Source organism: Poecile atricapillus, chromosome Z (genome assembly GCF_030490865.1).
Source record: "Poecile atricapillus isolate bPoeAtr1 chromosome Z, bPoeAtr1.hap1, whole genome shotgun sequence".
Classification (NCBI taxonomy): Eukaryota; Metazoa; Chordata; class Aves; order Passeriformes; family Paridae; genus Poecile; species Poecile atricapillus.
Window position 1 is genome coordinate 37159106 of NC_081289.1, and position 16726 is coordinate 37175831.

General features: G+C 35.9%; 1 protein-coding gene across 1 annotated transcript in view; it reads right to left on the reverse strand.

Moving 5' to 3' along the window:
• Positions 1-16726, reverse strand: part of LOC131572569 (otogelin-like protein) — a 90583-nt gene that overhangs the window by 12455 nt on the left and 61402 nt on the right. The window contains exons 35-48 of the mRNA XM_058825818.1: positions 16347-16426; positions 12651-15454; positions 11800-11977; positions 10714-10856; positions 9637-9660; positions 9402-9494; positions 8596-8785; positions 6186-6400; positions 4204-4345; positions 3677-3862; positions 2955-3167; positions 1978-2082; positions 1555-1662; positions 1084-1185 (exon numbers count right to left, since the gene is read on the reverse strand). Of these exons, the coding sequence (XP_058681801.1) occupies positions 1084-1185; positions 1555-1662; positions 1978-2082; positions 2955-3167; positions 3677-3862; positions 4204-4345; positions 6186-6400; positions 8596-8785; positions 9402-9494; positions 9637-9660; positions 10714-10856; positions 11800-11977; positions 12651-15454; positions 16347-16426 (4583 nt within the window). The remainder of the gene's footprint in view (positions 1-1083; positions 1186-1554; positions 1663-1977; positions 2083-2954; positions 3168-3676; positions 3863-4203; positions 4346-6185; positions 6401-8595; positions 8786-9401; positions 9495-9636; positions 9661-10713; positions 10857-11799; positions 11978-12650; positions 15455-16346; positions 16427-16726) is intronic.

Below are 16726 nucleotides of genomic sequence, written 5' to 3' on the forward strand. Positions count from 1 at the left end.
TTTCAAAAGTGATTTTAGTTGCCTTCAAACATGTTTAAATTTTCAGAGAACATCTAACAGGAATCATTTAATATTCTTCCTACTTCAGAGTTACTCAAGATTATAACTAGTACCAAAGATATCTAAAGGCATAATCTTTGGTAAACACGGACTTGAAATGTACTGTAAAGGGCACTTCTGGAAGATAACAGGGAGCAACTTCTCCCCAGGTATGATGCTAATAAGAAAATAGTGCCTCCCTTATCAGAAGTGGCTAACTGGGATTGTGAAAGAAGATCACACTCTAAGATCTAACTTTCTCTACGCCAGAATTGGGGGGAAAAAATGCCAAAGGCCTTTGTAGAAAATTTCACCTGGGTGAAGGTCCTAAGAAAAGGAAAGGACTAAAAAGTGAAGTAAAAATTACTAAACTCCAAACTTAGTGGAAATCAATTTGATTATTTGAAATTACCCTGAAAGACTGCAATAGGATGAAAGTTAATCTAAATTAAGCAGGTATACTTATAGACGTTACTTTAAAATGTAGAGCACAATTTATGCATTTTATGAGGCTATGAAAAGGACTAAGTTACACTGGAAATATTTTTCTTCTGCCTGCTCATTGTTCGAATAGTAGTCAACCGAGCAGCATTTGAAACACTTAGTCTACTCCTTCCCCTAGGACCTAAAAGTGCAAAGAAACTGCCTAAACATTAGTGAATAGTACAACAGAGGTAAAACAACATGGAAACTGTTCTATTAAATGTGTTTTAATATATGAAAATTGTAGATTTATAATCCAAGAATAGGATTCAATGCCACATGAATATACTGTTATTTAGATCAATGAAGATAACCGTATTCTCTCTAGTGAACTAAACAACCTCTCCAGACTCCACTGACTAGGTTTGTCAGATCACCACTGGGCATACCAAGAACTTTGATTTTACGTCACATTTGGTACCTTCACACCTTCATTCGGACCTCTTAGTCTATACCTGAAGCCCACCCTACTTGCCAAACTTAAACAAATCCCTGCACACCCACACACTGTCATTTTTACAGAATTAGGTGACATATCAAACTCACAACAGTTACACTCACCACAGTAGTAATGAGGACAACAGTAGTGTATGGTATTAAGGTCTACAGTGAGAATTTCCCCTTCACTACACAAGGGAACAGGCTCAATACAGGATTCACAAACTAAATTAAAAAAAAAAAAAAGCCAGACATGTACAAAATTTTAAATACTAAAGAGTTAGCATGTGTGAATTCTGTCTAAGACTATATAACAAGCAATACAGCATTTGTTATTCAGTAATATAGTAAGATAAAACTTTTAAGGATTTTATGGATATAGAAGCTAAACAAAGTTCAAATATGATATTCAGAATTATGTTGGAAAGAAAAGATCCCCAAACCCAAGAATAAATATGCTCCAGTCAGCCAGATCTGTGTAAAATCTCACTCCAAGAATTCCTGCCTTGAGTTATTTCTTTTAGAATTATAGTTTGTTTTTGTAAATACTTGACTATTTCTTAGCTCTCCATAAAAATATTAGAGGCTTCTTACCACAGAGATGAGAGAAACAACAGGGATCTTCCTGTTTTGCTTCAACAATAAATTGATCTTCTCTGCAGTCAGGCTGGGAGGCATTAAAACAAACTGAGGGATCACACTCTGTAGGATGTGAAACAAGCACTGTTTTAAAAGGAGTCATTGAAACAATATGAAAAAGGATAAATAAAATAGATATGCTAAGTAAAATAAAATACCCCAAATTGACTGTAAATCACAAGTAACACAAAACACAAACACAAAAAAATATAAAAAGGAGAATGTATTCTCCTTTAAAAAGAATACATCATTGCCTGGTGCTATTTACAGCGTCCCATTCTATTAAAAATCAAGACAACTTGTAATGCAAATTTTCTTCCAACATATAATATCAGTATGGAAAACTTTCCACTAACCATGGTTTTTTATTTCCCTTACCACATCGGTACTGTGGACAGCAGGATAGGGGGTGGTAGCCTACCACTAATTTTTCATTGGGTTTGCATGTTGGAGTAATGGCATCACACAATGACATGTTACATTCTGTGGGATAAAAAACAATTTTGATGTCTTTAAACACATACAAGTGCAAGTCATATAGTTCAGGCTGTTTATATCATATATAATATTTATATATTATAATACAGAGATGCACAAAACAAGAGCAGCCCAAGTCAGCTTGAAGTTCACTCCATACCACCACATAGACCTTCAAGCTCAACCCAAGCAATCAGTTATATCCCTCTTAAAATTGGTATTTACTTGCTCTGCTCCCTATGCATGAAGCCAGCTATAATGTCCCACTGATATTTCCTGAGCAAACTGAAAATACAGCATCGGTTACAGGCATTTAATAAGCACCATATCTGCTGGACCGTATGTTCTCATTTTCCTTGAGGACATTATGAAAAAATTAGTATATTTTGCTTAATGTTTTAGGAGCAATAAGCTTGTTCTTTTTCTTAACAACCATGGCTAGGCAGAATATTAGTATTCAGTGAACAGCTCCCAGAAAACAGCTTCTGGGAAACAGCAGTAGATCAGAGGATACTGCTCATCACACCAAGGCACTAGAAAGACAAGCAAGCAATCTCTGATGATGTCCCCAAATACCAAGGTACTTCTGTCACTGAGTACATATTAATTTATTAGTAAATTCCATGCAAGAGCTTAAAAAATAATTTTTAACTGAAGTTTTGTTTAACTGGTGGACTTCAAAGAAAAAAAATTATTTCAGTGAATAATTTTATTTATTCTTACAAAGAATAGAAGTCTCAATTGCTGGCCCAACCAGCCACAAGTACTTGAAAATTAATTCTAAAAAATGTTACCTTGAATCTAAAGTTTGTCAGCTGCCTGTGAATGTGAAGCACTTATTTTATAATTCTTTTACAGAAAACAAGTGAGGTACATACCACAAACTTTTTTGGGACAGCAAGCTCTCTCTTCAATGACATGGAGCAGAACTTCCCCTTCTCTTTCACAGACTGGTGCTGGATCCTCACTGCATTCAGGTTCTACAGCAATAATGCTTCCATTTTCTAAACAGTTGTACATGCAGCACCCTCTCATGGACCCATTCCAGATCTCCCCAGCAGAGCGGGGTTGTCCTTTATTATCTGTACATGCTGGAAGAAAAAAGAAAAAACAACATTAAAACTGTTTAACAAGCAGGCAGCTCCCACTTCCTGCAAGCAACTATGACTTGCACAGAATTATTGCATAAAATAATATGGCTGAAGAACATTATGATAAAAGAATCCAAGAAAGGATGATGACCTTAAAAGTCCCAAAGGAACAAATGGGTGAAAATATGTGGGGGCCAGGGACAGAACCTGCCCATTTTATTCCTTCCAAAGTTCTCAAGGGAGGAAAGTCTGGGAGCTGTAGAAGAATGACCATCACTTTTCCCCCAACAGGGGTACATCAGTTCCCAGGGGTACTGGTTCTTAAAGCCAAGTTAACTGAAAGCGCAAACTGCTGTACACTGAGAAAACGTGGGCTCTGTTGAAGGGACATTTACCAGATTCACATTTACTGAGGACTGACACAGAACTTAAGCTTATCTCTTACCATGAATTGTTAATATAACAGTTATTATCCTAACTGCAAAACTACTCTGTCCTGCTCTACTTACTACATTTTTCTTCTGGTATACAGAGGTCAGAGTCTGTTCTATGCAGAATGGTGCCATTTTTGCACACGCAGTCTTCCCTTAAATAGGAACAGGGAGAATCCTCATAGAACCATTTATTCAAGCATGTCTTGGCTTCACAGGGCTGCACACAAGCCTGGTATTCCTTGCCCTCAGGACAGCTCAATGCTGCAAGGAATAAGAAAGGACATTGAGTGCTTCTGTATTCTTTCAGCATTTTATTGGTTAAATAGTTAGTAATAACAAGTGAGTTAGCACAGAAAGCAACATTTATACTTTTAACAGTACTTTAGATAAGCAGCTAATTCAATGGAGATTAAAATCTATTCATGTCTAAATGATGTATTCTCATCTTAAGAACTTGTACTCTGATTAACCAATGCTGTGATAAAATGAGATGTTACTTGCAAGAAAAGGAAGAAATATATTTTAAACTTATCACTAAACAATCACTAAAAAATCTCATCACTGAAGCCACATAAGGGTATAGAATATGTCTATCTGCTTACAACAGTAATCAGGTGTCCTCCATCTAATGCAGATATTGTGCTTGTTGCATAAAGCCACATATGCAGAAAGTGCATCACACTCATAATTCCAAAAATTAGTACTGTTGATCCACATCTTCTCACAAAATTCCTCTGGTGACACCTAGGAACATATTGAAAGTGGGAATTAATAAGGACTTCCTCTAACTAAAATAAATCAGTAATTAGGAGAAATAATACAGTCACAACGGGAAAAAATCACTAGCACTGTCTAAGTTTTAAAATATCCTTTTCATCAGAACAGTCGTTCTGCAAAATTTAAACTGCCAGAATTTTTTTATGCTGATCAGTTGACAGAGAATGTAGTCCTAATGCGATTGTCACACACTTTAAAGAACTTTTCAGTATAGTGCTGTCAACAAAAAGTGAACAATCTCAGCTAAACAATTCTGCTACATCTTCCATACAATCCTGCTGTGAATGAATTATTTATTACTCTGTTTCTATGTCTGTAGGACCTGATAGCCTGTTTTACTGAGCCTAAATGCAGGTGATGCAACCTATCTTATTTCTGTTGGGTTTGTTTACATAAATTTGTAACAAGATTTTATTTCATTCTGCTTCTTCACTTCTCTGCTGCAGCTGAGTTCTCCCTGTGGTTTCAGCAAATCTTCAGGCAGTCTCTCACTTCTGCCAAGAAGGTCATGGCACTGATGACTCTGTTAATTATCCTTGACCAGCTTCTTCATGCCAGCAAGTGCACAATACACTCCACGCACTCTGGCTCTGCCACCAACATGTGTATGAAAAAAACCAAATGTCATAATGGATGAAGCAACCACTTGAAAGTCTTGATGATATGTCAGTCTTTGCTATAAACCAGGAAAAAATGCACTATCAGAGCTCTCCTGGGAACATATTTGCAGTAGGTATTATGACTCTTCAGATTTCCTTAAATTATTCTAAAATGAGATATGTCAAAACAATTATGCAAAGCATCCTGCTACTCCCTGGCACTGCTCTATCTTCTTGATTCCAAACTGCTTACCGCTGCTCCCTCACACTAAGTTTCTGTGGCAAATATCTATTAATTTTTGTATATAAAGAAACTACTTTAGTTCCTTCCTTTTGGAAGAACTCCCTGCATTTTTATTCTACCTCAGAAAATGAGGAGAAGTCTTAGGAATTTGAAGGAAGGGACTCAGCTGCATGCAATACTTCTAAAAACATCTGTCTGTGATGAAAATTGAAGTGCACACAATAAAAACAAAGGGTGAAAAAGTAGAACAAGAAGAAGTGAATCAGGAATCTGAACACATCTATCTCTCAGAAAGAAAGGGCCACTTGAGCAATTAATCCTTTTTCTTTTTAATTAAGTTGAGGAAGTCAGTTAGACCTCAGAGATTTGGGGCTTCCTCATTTTCTGTTCTGGAAAGCAGCTGTGTGCACTACCCACTTCTAGTGACCTATAGAGGTCTACCAACCTCTAGAGGTGCATGCTACAGCTATATCCCCTCTAGAAAGTACAGTTTGTAGAAAAAAAATTATAATGATTTCTGTAAGAAATGCTACAAAATTGTCAACATAATATTGACTATGTCAAAAAATTTTAACTGTAAATTTATTTAGTCCAATAAGTCTGCAACTGCATGAATCTCTATTGTGTGCAGCAGAAGCATGAGGCTTTCTGTTCTAGTGATCCATGTCAAGCATTTAATAAAATAACATCTCTGGAACATGTTTATCTTGACATGATGATCCAGTGTCTCTCCTTTGAGAAATGCCCATTAAGTAATTTCAAAAAACACCATAAGAGCACAGGGATCTATATAGATGTGTGTTCACAATGGACGACATGACAGGGGTATTAAAGCCACATATTTCATCGTGAAATCAAAAAAATAAGCAAAACATGAAAAATGTGCATGTATCAGTCACTCTTTTCTTAATTATACAACTATTATTTGATTTGGTCCTGCAATTTTTCTGATCCTCATACTCACTTTCTTGTGACAAGGGATGAAAATGCTTCTGTTTAATAGCTCCATACAGTATGTGCAGTTATCTTCAGTACAGTTTCTTACTGGCCTCCTGGTTGTTACATCAAGTGATTTCTCAATTTCCCAACTCTTAATGAACATTTCAATTTCCTCCATATTTGTAATTATGGTCATGTTTTGCATTTTCAGGTCATCACTAGGATCTCCATTACACACCCCTGGAGACAGTACATCATATTCAAAGTACAGACAAACATGCCATATACCTTCATTTGGGAAAGAAAAGCACACTTGATAAGATATGATCAACACTGCACCAGGCTGACCTGTGAAACTTAGTCACCTGAGTTTATAAAGCAAAGCAGCTGTATTTCCACTGAGTGATTTTAGTTCTCAGCTCAACAGCTCAGTAAAACAAGTACATCATACAATACAACTCATTGTACCTTTCACAACAATTAACTTTTGAGAAAAACTGCCACCAAAATGTGCTGTTGGGGGTATCAAATTCACTGACATGGCACTAGATTCTGATCTCATTCTCCTGAATGGCAGTCAGCTCCTTGGGAGTAATAGTAGATGGTTTTGAAATTGCTCGTCACCGATGATTTCACACTGTATTGAGGTTTAATTGAACATTCTAAGTGCCAGAAGTTATAAAAAGAATCTTTTGATGAACAAATTGCTTTATCTAGATAAAATATTGTTGTTACTCAAGCTATTAATACAAAACCACTCTAAAAAACAACCTTCCCAGACCCTTAGCATTCATTGTCTACCTGAATTCATTTTTCTATCGATTCATCAATGAAAATACATGATCTCTTTAAGCACCTAACAAGTGAGTAAAGCCAAAACTTTAACCTTCATACTAGCTTTACATCTCAGGAACAGGTCAGGCAAAGTTCTGCACTGTTAAGCACACCCTAAACCCTTGCCCTAGTGTTTTCAGCCCTGCAGTCTGATGTTCTCCAGGGTCCTTTGTTAGAACTGGACTCGCTTGGTGTGGCAGGCTATTATTCCTTCAGACAGCATAGAGGAATACAGAAGATGGCATTTAAACACAAAGCATTTCACAGTAGCACCACTTTCCAGTATTCTTAACTCTTCTGCTTCTTGCTGCAGATCACAAGCTGCTGCCACTAGAATTTGTAAGGCCATGCTACAGAACTGAAGAATCAATACAGCTTTAAAAATAAAGCAAATTTACCACATAGTGCCACAACTTTCTGTAGTATGAGAGGAAGAGGATTGCAGAATCCCATACAGGAGCAAACAGCAGAGGACAAGAAATAAGCAGGAAAGAAAACTTCAGACTTTACTGCAAAATATCAGGCGGTGCAACATTTTAAGCTAAGTTTGGATTTGTCTGCATAGTCTTCCTCTTTTTATCTTCTCATGACACAAAGAGGAACTATTCTATAATTCTTCCTACATTTGACTTCATCTTGTCCCACTCATTCAGCATGCATAGAGAAGATGGCATGATACTGGGAAAAGATGCAGGGCCAGCCTTCACCTTCTCTCACTAGATTTAGAACTTTCCTTTTGTTCAAGCAGAAGACAGCAATTGATTTTAAAGACTTGATTTGTTTAAATTTATACTTAAAGCATATTTGAATTGCTCTGTTTGTTTTTAAAACTAAAAGAAGTTTAAAAGATTATAAGAAGTTCATTTTCTTTTTTAATATGAAGTAGATTATGTAAAATTACGAACCACCAGAAAATGAACATTTATAATAAAATTTTAAATCACCTGCTTACACTTTCCATATTATTCATACTGGTAAAGATATAAAAAGGCTTAAGGCAAGCTTGAAAATGAAAGCTACATTTACTGTCACTGTAATTGTAGACTGAGATACCTCAGCACAGTTTTGGACCCTAGACCCAGCCTCACGAGTTCTAAATTCAGATTCTTAATTCATTGTCCTCACAAGACTTGGACCCTTCCCAAGATACAGCTTTTGTCAGTATTTTAATAGCAATAAGCTGCCCCTGCTAACATCAGACAGTTATTCTTCTCTATATAATCACTAAAATATACTACTGCTACCTGAACTTCTTTAGCAGCCACCTCTTCACTAAAAATTTTCTTTTTCTTTACTTGGCTTCTGCAAAACTTTTAAAACAGGCAGAAATAAGTTTAAAAAAAAGTAAATATTTTAAAAGTTATTTAGATACAATGTGATGATCACTACTTGTTCTGCCAAGTACTTTAGTAGCACACCGTGATTTCAAACAGAATGATTAATTTATTGTTAATTAAGTATTAGTATTTCACAGGCCCTCACAGAGCTAATGAGTGTCACAGCGAGAGCTACAGGGACAGCTGGTCACAGACACAAAAGGGAGTTGCAAATTTCAGTTGGGAAGTTACTGAATAAGAAGAAACTTGCCACCATAGCCTCACCACAAAGTCCTTCTGTCTCCCTCGTTGTGTTAGAGTGCAATCCGTACTGTATATCTATGATGCCTGTGACATGAGCCCACTTGATGCTAATACCAGCTGGGGTATTAAGAACATACATTGCACCAGTATCCTGAATACTCAGTCCTTCTTTTGAAAATGGTAATGGCTGGATTACAGAGTCCACAACTACCTAAAATAAACCAAACACATTTTACAGGTAAAGCCAGATTGCAATGATGTATTTGATATGTAGTCCTATTTTATAACAAAAGACTTTTTTTCACAGCCTCTGCCACATATAAAAGTCACAGTGCTTAAATCAGAGAGCTTCCCACCCATGCCACTTCCAAAATGCAAATGAGGTAGGCATGAGGAAAAAAATATTTTCTAATTAGGGAAAGAATAAATCTTATTTATCACATACCGTATGATGAAACAAAACCTCATTCCAATTATTCAAAGACATCTGTTCTGACTTGTTACTGACTAGGAAGGAAAGTAGTTTATTTATCACATGTAGGGTTCTGGAAGTTTAGTCTTGGGCATAACTGCTTTTGCAGCATCATTAAAATCTCGAAACAACTTCTAAGTGCCATTTTGGAAAAAGTACATTTAAGTGAAGCATAGTACCAGAAATGTAAATTGCTTGGTTTGCCTCCAGCATACCATGAAATATTGGGAACCAGATCTGCAAAAGTAATCCTAATGCTGTAGTGTTTTATTTGAAATCTGATTTATCACATTATACAACAAAATAGCTCTCCAGTTATTTTTTAAGAGTACACATACTGTTGATATATACTTACTTTTCTTGCTAAACGATTGATAAGTATTTGACAAGTGTGTGTTGTGACATTTAGTTTCTTAAAACAGAGCCCTGAAGTGTTTGCAGGTGGCACCTTGAAAGAAAAATGACAAGAAAATTTAGTTACTATTATTTTTCTAATTCCATGCCAGTGCTATTGGAATATTTTATATTAATTAAATAATTTATTTTAATATTAATGCATTTTAAAATCAGCAAAATAAGCAAGTACTTACTAGTTTTCTTATTGAATTTGCACTCTGGAAAACATTAAAAAAAATTAGAAGTGCAATACTGATCAGCAGCATTTTTACTTAGCAAAAATAAGTTACTATTTTCTTTGTCTTTAATGTTCTTCTACAATCAGCTAAATAATTAAACTAATTTAATATATTCCCTATAAATAATAAAAAATACACACTTTCCAGCTAATTTAGTGCTATGCTGAAAGGTCCTTTTGAACTATATTTCTTAAAGAACTAAAACTACATATTCCTAAGGCTCATCTGCGCTTGCATGCTGTATTCCCACCCCTAGACTGCAACCAGGAAACAAGAAAGCAATTTAATAGAAAGCATCTAAAACAATGCAAGACTATTGCCTTTAACAATCTTGAAGTTCAAGTGTACGGTTGCCCTGTGAGAGTAAATAAGAGATGGGAAGGAAAGAAGCCTGTTGAAGCCCCTCATCGCTGACTGGATTATCCTCAAACTGAAGATGGACTCAATCCAGCTTCCCAAGACCTGCATAAAGTAGGACTATGGCAAATGCAAAGGAAATGTATGTACAGACTCTATGTACAGACTGACCTGACCTAAACTGGCAATCTAAAAATAAAGCGGTTGGATCCTCTCTGTGGACAATGCAGTGAGTTAGACAACTACTAAGAATAACTCATCACAAAGTCATTAATATTCTCCTAAAATAACTACAAAATATATTTTGTGACTATTAAAAATATTTTACTAATTTGACTATATTACAAAGTATAAATTCAAAGTTACAGGAACACTTCTGTGTGGAGAGCCTGAAAGGAGACATGCATATTGAGAAGTTATTTCATCTCTGATAATTTAAAAGGAACCTACATTTGAATTCCCTTATAATACAATTACTATTTTGTTCAAGATAAAATTGTTTCATCTAGACAGTACTATTAAACATGCTTCTTGAATATTAAATAACTTGGTATTTCTCATGGAGTGTGGCTTTTATGTATAAGTTTTGGTTTATATATTTTTGCATAATTTCAAACCTGTAACAAAAGAATTCAAGGAACAATTATAATTATTGCATAAATGAAAGAACCTTACCTGATTAGCAGGACATTTTTCAATATGAGCAACAATAATTTCTCCCGGTAACTTGACTAGAACATAGGAAGCCATATTACAGAGGGCTATGTTATTTCCATCAAATGTAATAACACTCAGTTCAGACAGTACAGAACACTGACCTAAAAAAGAACTGTCATTTAATGAGGTTACCACAAAACTGAATACAGGGCATTTATAAAAACTTCCAGTTCTAGCATTATTTGCTTTTGTATATACATTCATAGATAGGCAGACAGACAGACAGACAGATAGATAGATAGATAGACAGACAGATGACCTTGTTCTGCAGGCAACATATTGAGCCATATGCCAAAGTGCTTAGGTTGGTTACTCAGTGGAAATACCTTGAACTGCTTCTGTGTGCCCAGGGTAGGGGACAATGTTTAAACTGGTGAAAAATTATACTTAAGTCAATGTTTTACACGCAAAGTAGTGAACCTCCACAATGTGAAATAAAATATATGCATAAATATATATTTCTTTTTTTTTCTTTTTTTTTTTTTAGCTACTGACAAGAGACTTATCTGTCTTATCTTGAAAAAAATGAAAAGTGCAATATTGGTTTCATTGATGCTGCAAGGTTTTAAATATGGCTTCTCTTTAGCCTTTTTTTACCCTGGCAGGCTTATCCACCAGTTTCTGCAGTTTCTAAGCATGAGTAAAAACTGCAATTAGAGCTAAATGAAATACGAGGATTTTGTCTTTCAGAAAAGCTAGTATTTCATTTCTTTTTCTTCATAAAATGTTGAAATTTTAACATTACTACTGATAAAAATTCTGAAAAGTCTCAGCTGAAAAATATTGGTGTTCATGCTGCAGATGTTATTTCAATGTTTTTATTTTAAAAAAAATATTTTTCATTCTCCAGGATATCAGTTCAAAGGTACCAAAATATTCAGTATATTTCATTCAGTTTTGCTGAAGAATAGCTCTTCTTATTTCATTCCAGTATTTAACCATTAACCATTATTACAATTCCCATTGTAATAACCATTTAATTTATTACTTGACATTTACAGATCAAGACTCCAGATTTTAATTAAAAATAAAAGAGTGACTTACAGGGACATTCCCATTCTGGACAACAGTTATCAGTGTTAACTTGAACAGGCATTCCTCTAAAACCACAATCTGGCTTCTGCACATCCTTAGGGCAGTTCCTTGAAAGATTGTATAACATCCAACCCATATTAACACATACATACTGGCTACATTTGTCAACAGGTTCGAGGTATCTTGGCTGCCATATAAGGAAAAAACAACCAGAGTCAACTTTAACTTCATTGGCCCTGTGAAGTAATTACTTGTCCATCCCCCAGCTCTGAATCAGCACATCTGCCTGTCCCTCATCAGTTATTTTGGAATGACTTGCATGTGTGTGGCTGTAACCAGTGACAATGATGCATGTCCATTCACCCACACCCCTCCTGTTCCATCCAGCTTTGGTGGAGCACTCTATGTAAAGCATTATGCATTGGGGGAACATGTTAGAATCAGTTCTGATCTGAAGCATTTTAAGAAACACAAAATCATGCATTCCCATAATTTTACACCCTATGACAAAGAAGCAAATGGAAAAAGGAAACCTGGGATAAGATTATGCAGAAACATCAAAATTCCAAGGATTATGGCTTTTTCTGCACCTCAGAAATATATTTAGCTACCTAGAAAACTCACATAGCTTTAAAGCCAGTTTTTTTCAGAGCAATAAGTCTAAGTTGCAGAATATATCGGGGCAGTGTAAGAGCAGCAACAAAACTATCCTCTAAGAGTAACTGAGAATTTTCAAACAAATACATTAAATAGAAAATATTAACAATATTAAATCTCTGGCATTATATATATAGAATAACAGAATGGACTGAAAAGTAATATATATTTTAACATACAGAGGAAAGTAAGATTGGTCATACCACACACTCAGAAGATGTAGATATCAGTGTATGCATCATTGTCCCAAAGTAAGCCTTGTCAGCTACAGCTGTTGTTTCTGAAGAGGAAGGCAGAGCCATTCCACCACTAGAATGAGATAAATCTATTACAGCTCTGGTTTGCAGCTCTGTGGCCCCTGTTACACTAAAATAAGGTGTAGTGGGTTTCTGTGTTGGGATTTTGGACCTATCTGATGTCATTACATCCAGGACTCCAGACAGAGAGATATTTTTGACTGAGGTTGTATTTCTTGAAAAAAGCAGACTCTGAACTGCAGTTACTGGCAAATAAGGTGAGGAAGATTTGTCAGTTGTGGCTGTCTCTGTAGCATTTTTTTGCTCATGTGAAGTCTGACCATCTTCTGAAATATCCACAGTTTTTTCAAATGAAGTTGTGTATTTAACTTCTGATGTTATGTATGAGGTACTCTTCATCTGTGACAGTGGACCTGTAGTACCAGTTGTTTTCATTGTATCTGTCTTTGGAGTTTCTCTAGTGCTCTGTGCAGCTTGAGTTACTGCAGTTGTAAATACAGATTTGTGTGTTTCTATGATGGTAGGAACTGAAGCTGAAGCCATATAAAAATCCAGATTGACAACAAAAGAATCAGTGGTTTTTGTAGTAATCCTAGAGGCTAGGGTAGTGCCTGAAGTAACTAATAAACTGGCAGAAGAACTAGGTAGCATTTTTGCAAAAAGATAAGGTGCTTTTGAGGATGTAGCATTCACTGTTGTGTTCGTGACCATTGGTGTGGTGGATTGAGTGATGATTCCAGCTGGTATGGCTGATACTGTTCCATCTTCTTCTGAAGAACTTAGCGAGGAACTCTGTTTTCCTAGAGAAACATTAGAGATATGAGTGGTCTTAGGAGGATGTGAAGGCATAGAGGGCTGGCATTCTAAAGTGATCTCAGAGGTGGTAGGCATTAGTAAAGAGGGCATTACAATGGATGTTTTTAGTGGTGCTGAAAAGTTGGTAGAGAGACTTATTTTTAAGGTGAATTTAGAAAAATCCACAGAAGTTGCAAGGTCTACAATTGGAATTTTTGAAGTTCCTTGTGTATCTAAAGATGAAACTGATGCTTGGGTAGCACTTGTATTTTGTGTCAGTGATGATGTGCTACTGACTATGGGAATCCATAAAGGACTTGTAGTCTGAGATGTCACATAAGATGGTACTGATGTTGATAACAAGGTTGTAAATAAAGATAATGACCTTGTAAAAGAAGGATCTTCAGAAATAAAAGTACCTGAACTTTGAGCCACAGAGTCAGTTTTCAATTCTGTATCTGAACTTTTTGGGTACTCTGTAAGTTCTGAAGCGGTTATTGATGTAGCATTTAAAGGTAATACCAATGTTCTGAGAAGGAAGTGTGTAGACATAATGGATTTCATTGGCTTTTTAGAAATGGATGACAATGAAAAGAAATCAGTGTGCATTATATGCTTATTTTCTGTTGAGGCTTTAGTTACTACTGACCTATCAAAGACTGTTGAATTGCCTAGAGGAGTGGGAGAACCAGAATGCACTGTATAAAAACTTTGAGGGGCAACAGTGACACCTGCCATCGCTTTGGACCTCAGGGAGGTAAACAGAGAACACACTGGTGTAGATACTGTGCATGTTGAAGAAGGACTTGAAGAAGTGTTTTTAGGGATTTGAGAAAAAACTTGAGGTGAAGATACTGTCATTATTGGCAGAGCAGCAGAAATACTGCCCTTTTTTAATGGAGATGTCTGCTCGGGAACAGTCTTTGAAGTTTGCACAGAAGGTGAAAATGGCTTTGGAGAAAAACTGTCTGAAGAACTATCATTTAATGGTATCAGAGAAGTTTTAGACAAGGGTTTTGCTGTTCTGAAATAAGAAACTGGGATTAATTGAGGAACACTTGTCCCAGAGCCAGAAAATCTAGTCACCTTAGGAATTTGAGGAGCAGTTGAAGTTAGTGCAGAAATGAGTGTTGGGTAAACTGCAGTTTGACTAATGCCAGACCTAGTTCTAACAGGCAAAGTAGATACAGAAGTGCTGCGTGTCAATTGTGGACCTAGAAGAAACACAGGTCTTGTGAAAGTTTCTCTGTCAGCCCACAAGGCAGACAAAGACACTTCAGGGAGTATTTCTGCTCCCGTAGAATGACTTACTGAAGGACTCCTACTCTTCCCAATCCCTGCAGGCAGCTCAGAAGTGACAAGAGATATCTTGGAAGCTAAAGCTGCTAGTGCTGAGGAAGGTCGAACTGCTCCTAGCTGAGTGGTTGATGTTTCAAGTGAAAATGGAACTACCACTAGGGAAGCAGGTGTTAATAATGCAGAATGTGTTGGAACAGGACTTGCACTGAGCAGAGTTGTAGGAGTTGTTATTGTAATGGATAAAGTTATAGATGTGTTAGAGCGGGCAGTATGTGATGTGACTGCTGAGGCTTGAAGAAGAATTGGAAAATCTGCTGAAGGGATGGGTTTGGAAAGGACAGTAGGGCTGGCTGTGCTGTGAAGTACATCAGAAGGCTCCACTGTACTTGGTAATGAAAATGTTGAATAGGTGGCTGCATTAGATGCTTCCAATGAATAAAAGTCTGTAATGGACTGTGCCGACACATTCATTCCCCTTGAAGCTGTATTTGCACTCAAGGTTATTTTGTCTGTCACACTGATGAGAGTTGATTTATTTCCTGAAGTAACAAATACAGAAGGTGTCTGAGGAAATCTCTCTGTGGTAGGACCCATGTGAGAGATTAAAGCTGAAGGTTTCAGTCCAATTTCTGATTCTGTAGGTGTCACAGGTATGCCTAAAAGAAAAAATGTGTGTTTTACTGTCTTTTATGGGTTATTAGTAAAGAAAAATAGCAAATCTATCTCTACTCAAATACTATTTAAATATTAGCAAATCACATCTTGCCAATGGTTCCAGGCTGGCTGATGACTTTGAGGAACTCAGCTGACTCAAAATGTTTTATAATTTTCTCTGCTAACAAAGTAATTAATTCTTTATTATTGGTGAAAACCTTTATTTTGCAGGACAATTTTGAAGCAACAAGGCAATTCCATAAAAAAGTCAGTAAATCCAAAATAATAAAATATTTTAAATAAGTACATTACCTCCTTAAAAGATAGTATATGAGATGACTTAGTACTATCTTATATCAAGCAAAATGTATTTAAATCAAAATTTGTACAATAAAATAACATATAGTACTAAAATTACACTTTAATGTTAAAATAATACTTTATCCCACAAAATAAGCAAATAATGTGGCAACTTTACACACACCAGAAATTATGAAATAGATGAGCTGAATTTGTTAGTGGTGTGTCATCCTCTGAAAAGACTGAACTTTTTGCCACAGCTGTATTTCTTTCATTTGGGATTTCTCTCTTACAGATGTGTAATACACAAGCATTATATAGCCATAGTTGCTCCGAGTATAACATAAGCACAAAAGGTTATATAAAACCCACTATTAGAGAAATACGAGAATTCAATTTAAAATATAACTCGTTTGAATGCAGAAGCTGTATTTCAGATGACTGGGAATGGAGTCTATGTCCCAGAGAGACAATCTTCAACAGAAACATGTTCTGGCAAAGCATTTAATTAAAAAAATTTATATTTGATTAATCCTTTCCTGGGATCTCTGGAGTAATTTATAAGAGTAGATCAACATAATAAAGTATACTTACAGTCTTCTGGATAAACACATCTAAGTGTGACCTCATCAAGGATCATGTTTTTGGGACAGTATGGCATGCATCCTTCAACCCTTTAAAATATTGCATAGTCAATTCTAGAGTCACAGTAGAAGTTTAAATTATTTTACTTTGGCTAAAAAAGCCATTAGAATGTCTAATCACAGTTCTGAGAACTTTACAGTGGAATTATGAGCATAACATTTTGAGGCATTACAAGGTCAAAAAATTATTGAGGAGCAAAATTATATTTCTAAAGTATTAATAATTATTTGCATAGGCTGATGAACAAGATAGCTTTGGACCATTCTGCTTCCATAACCTGGTGGCAGCTTAGATCCCTAAGCAGAAGGGTTTTTCACAGAATGATGAAC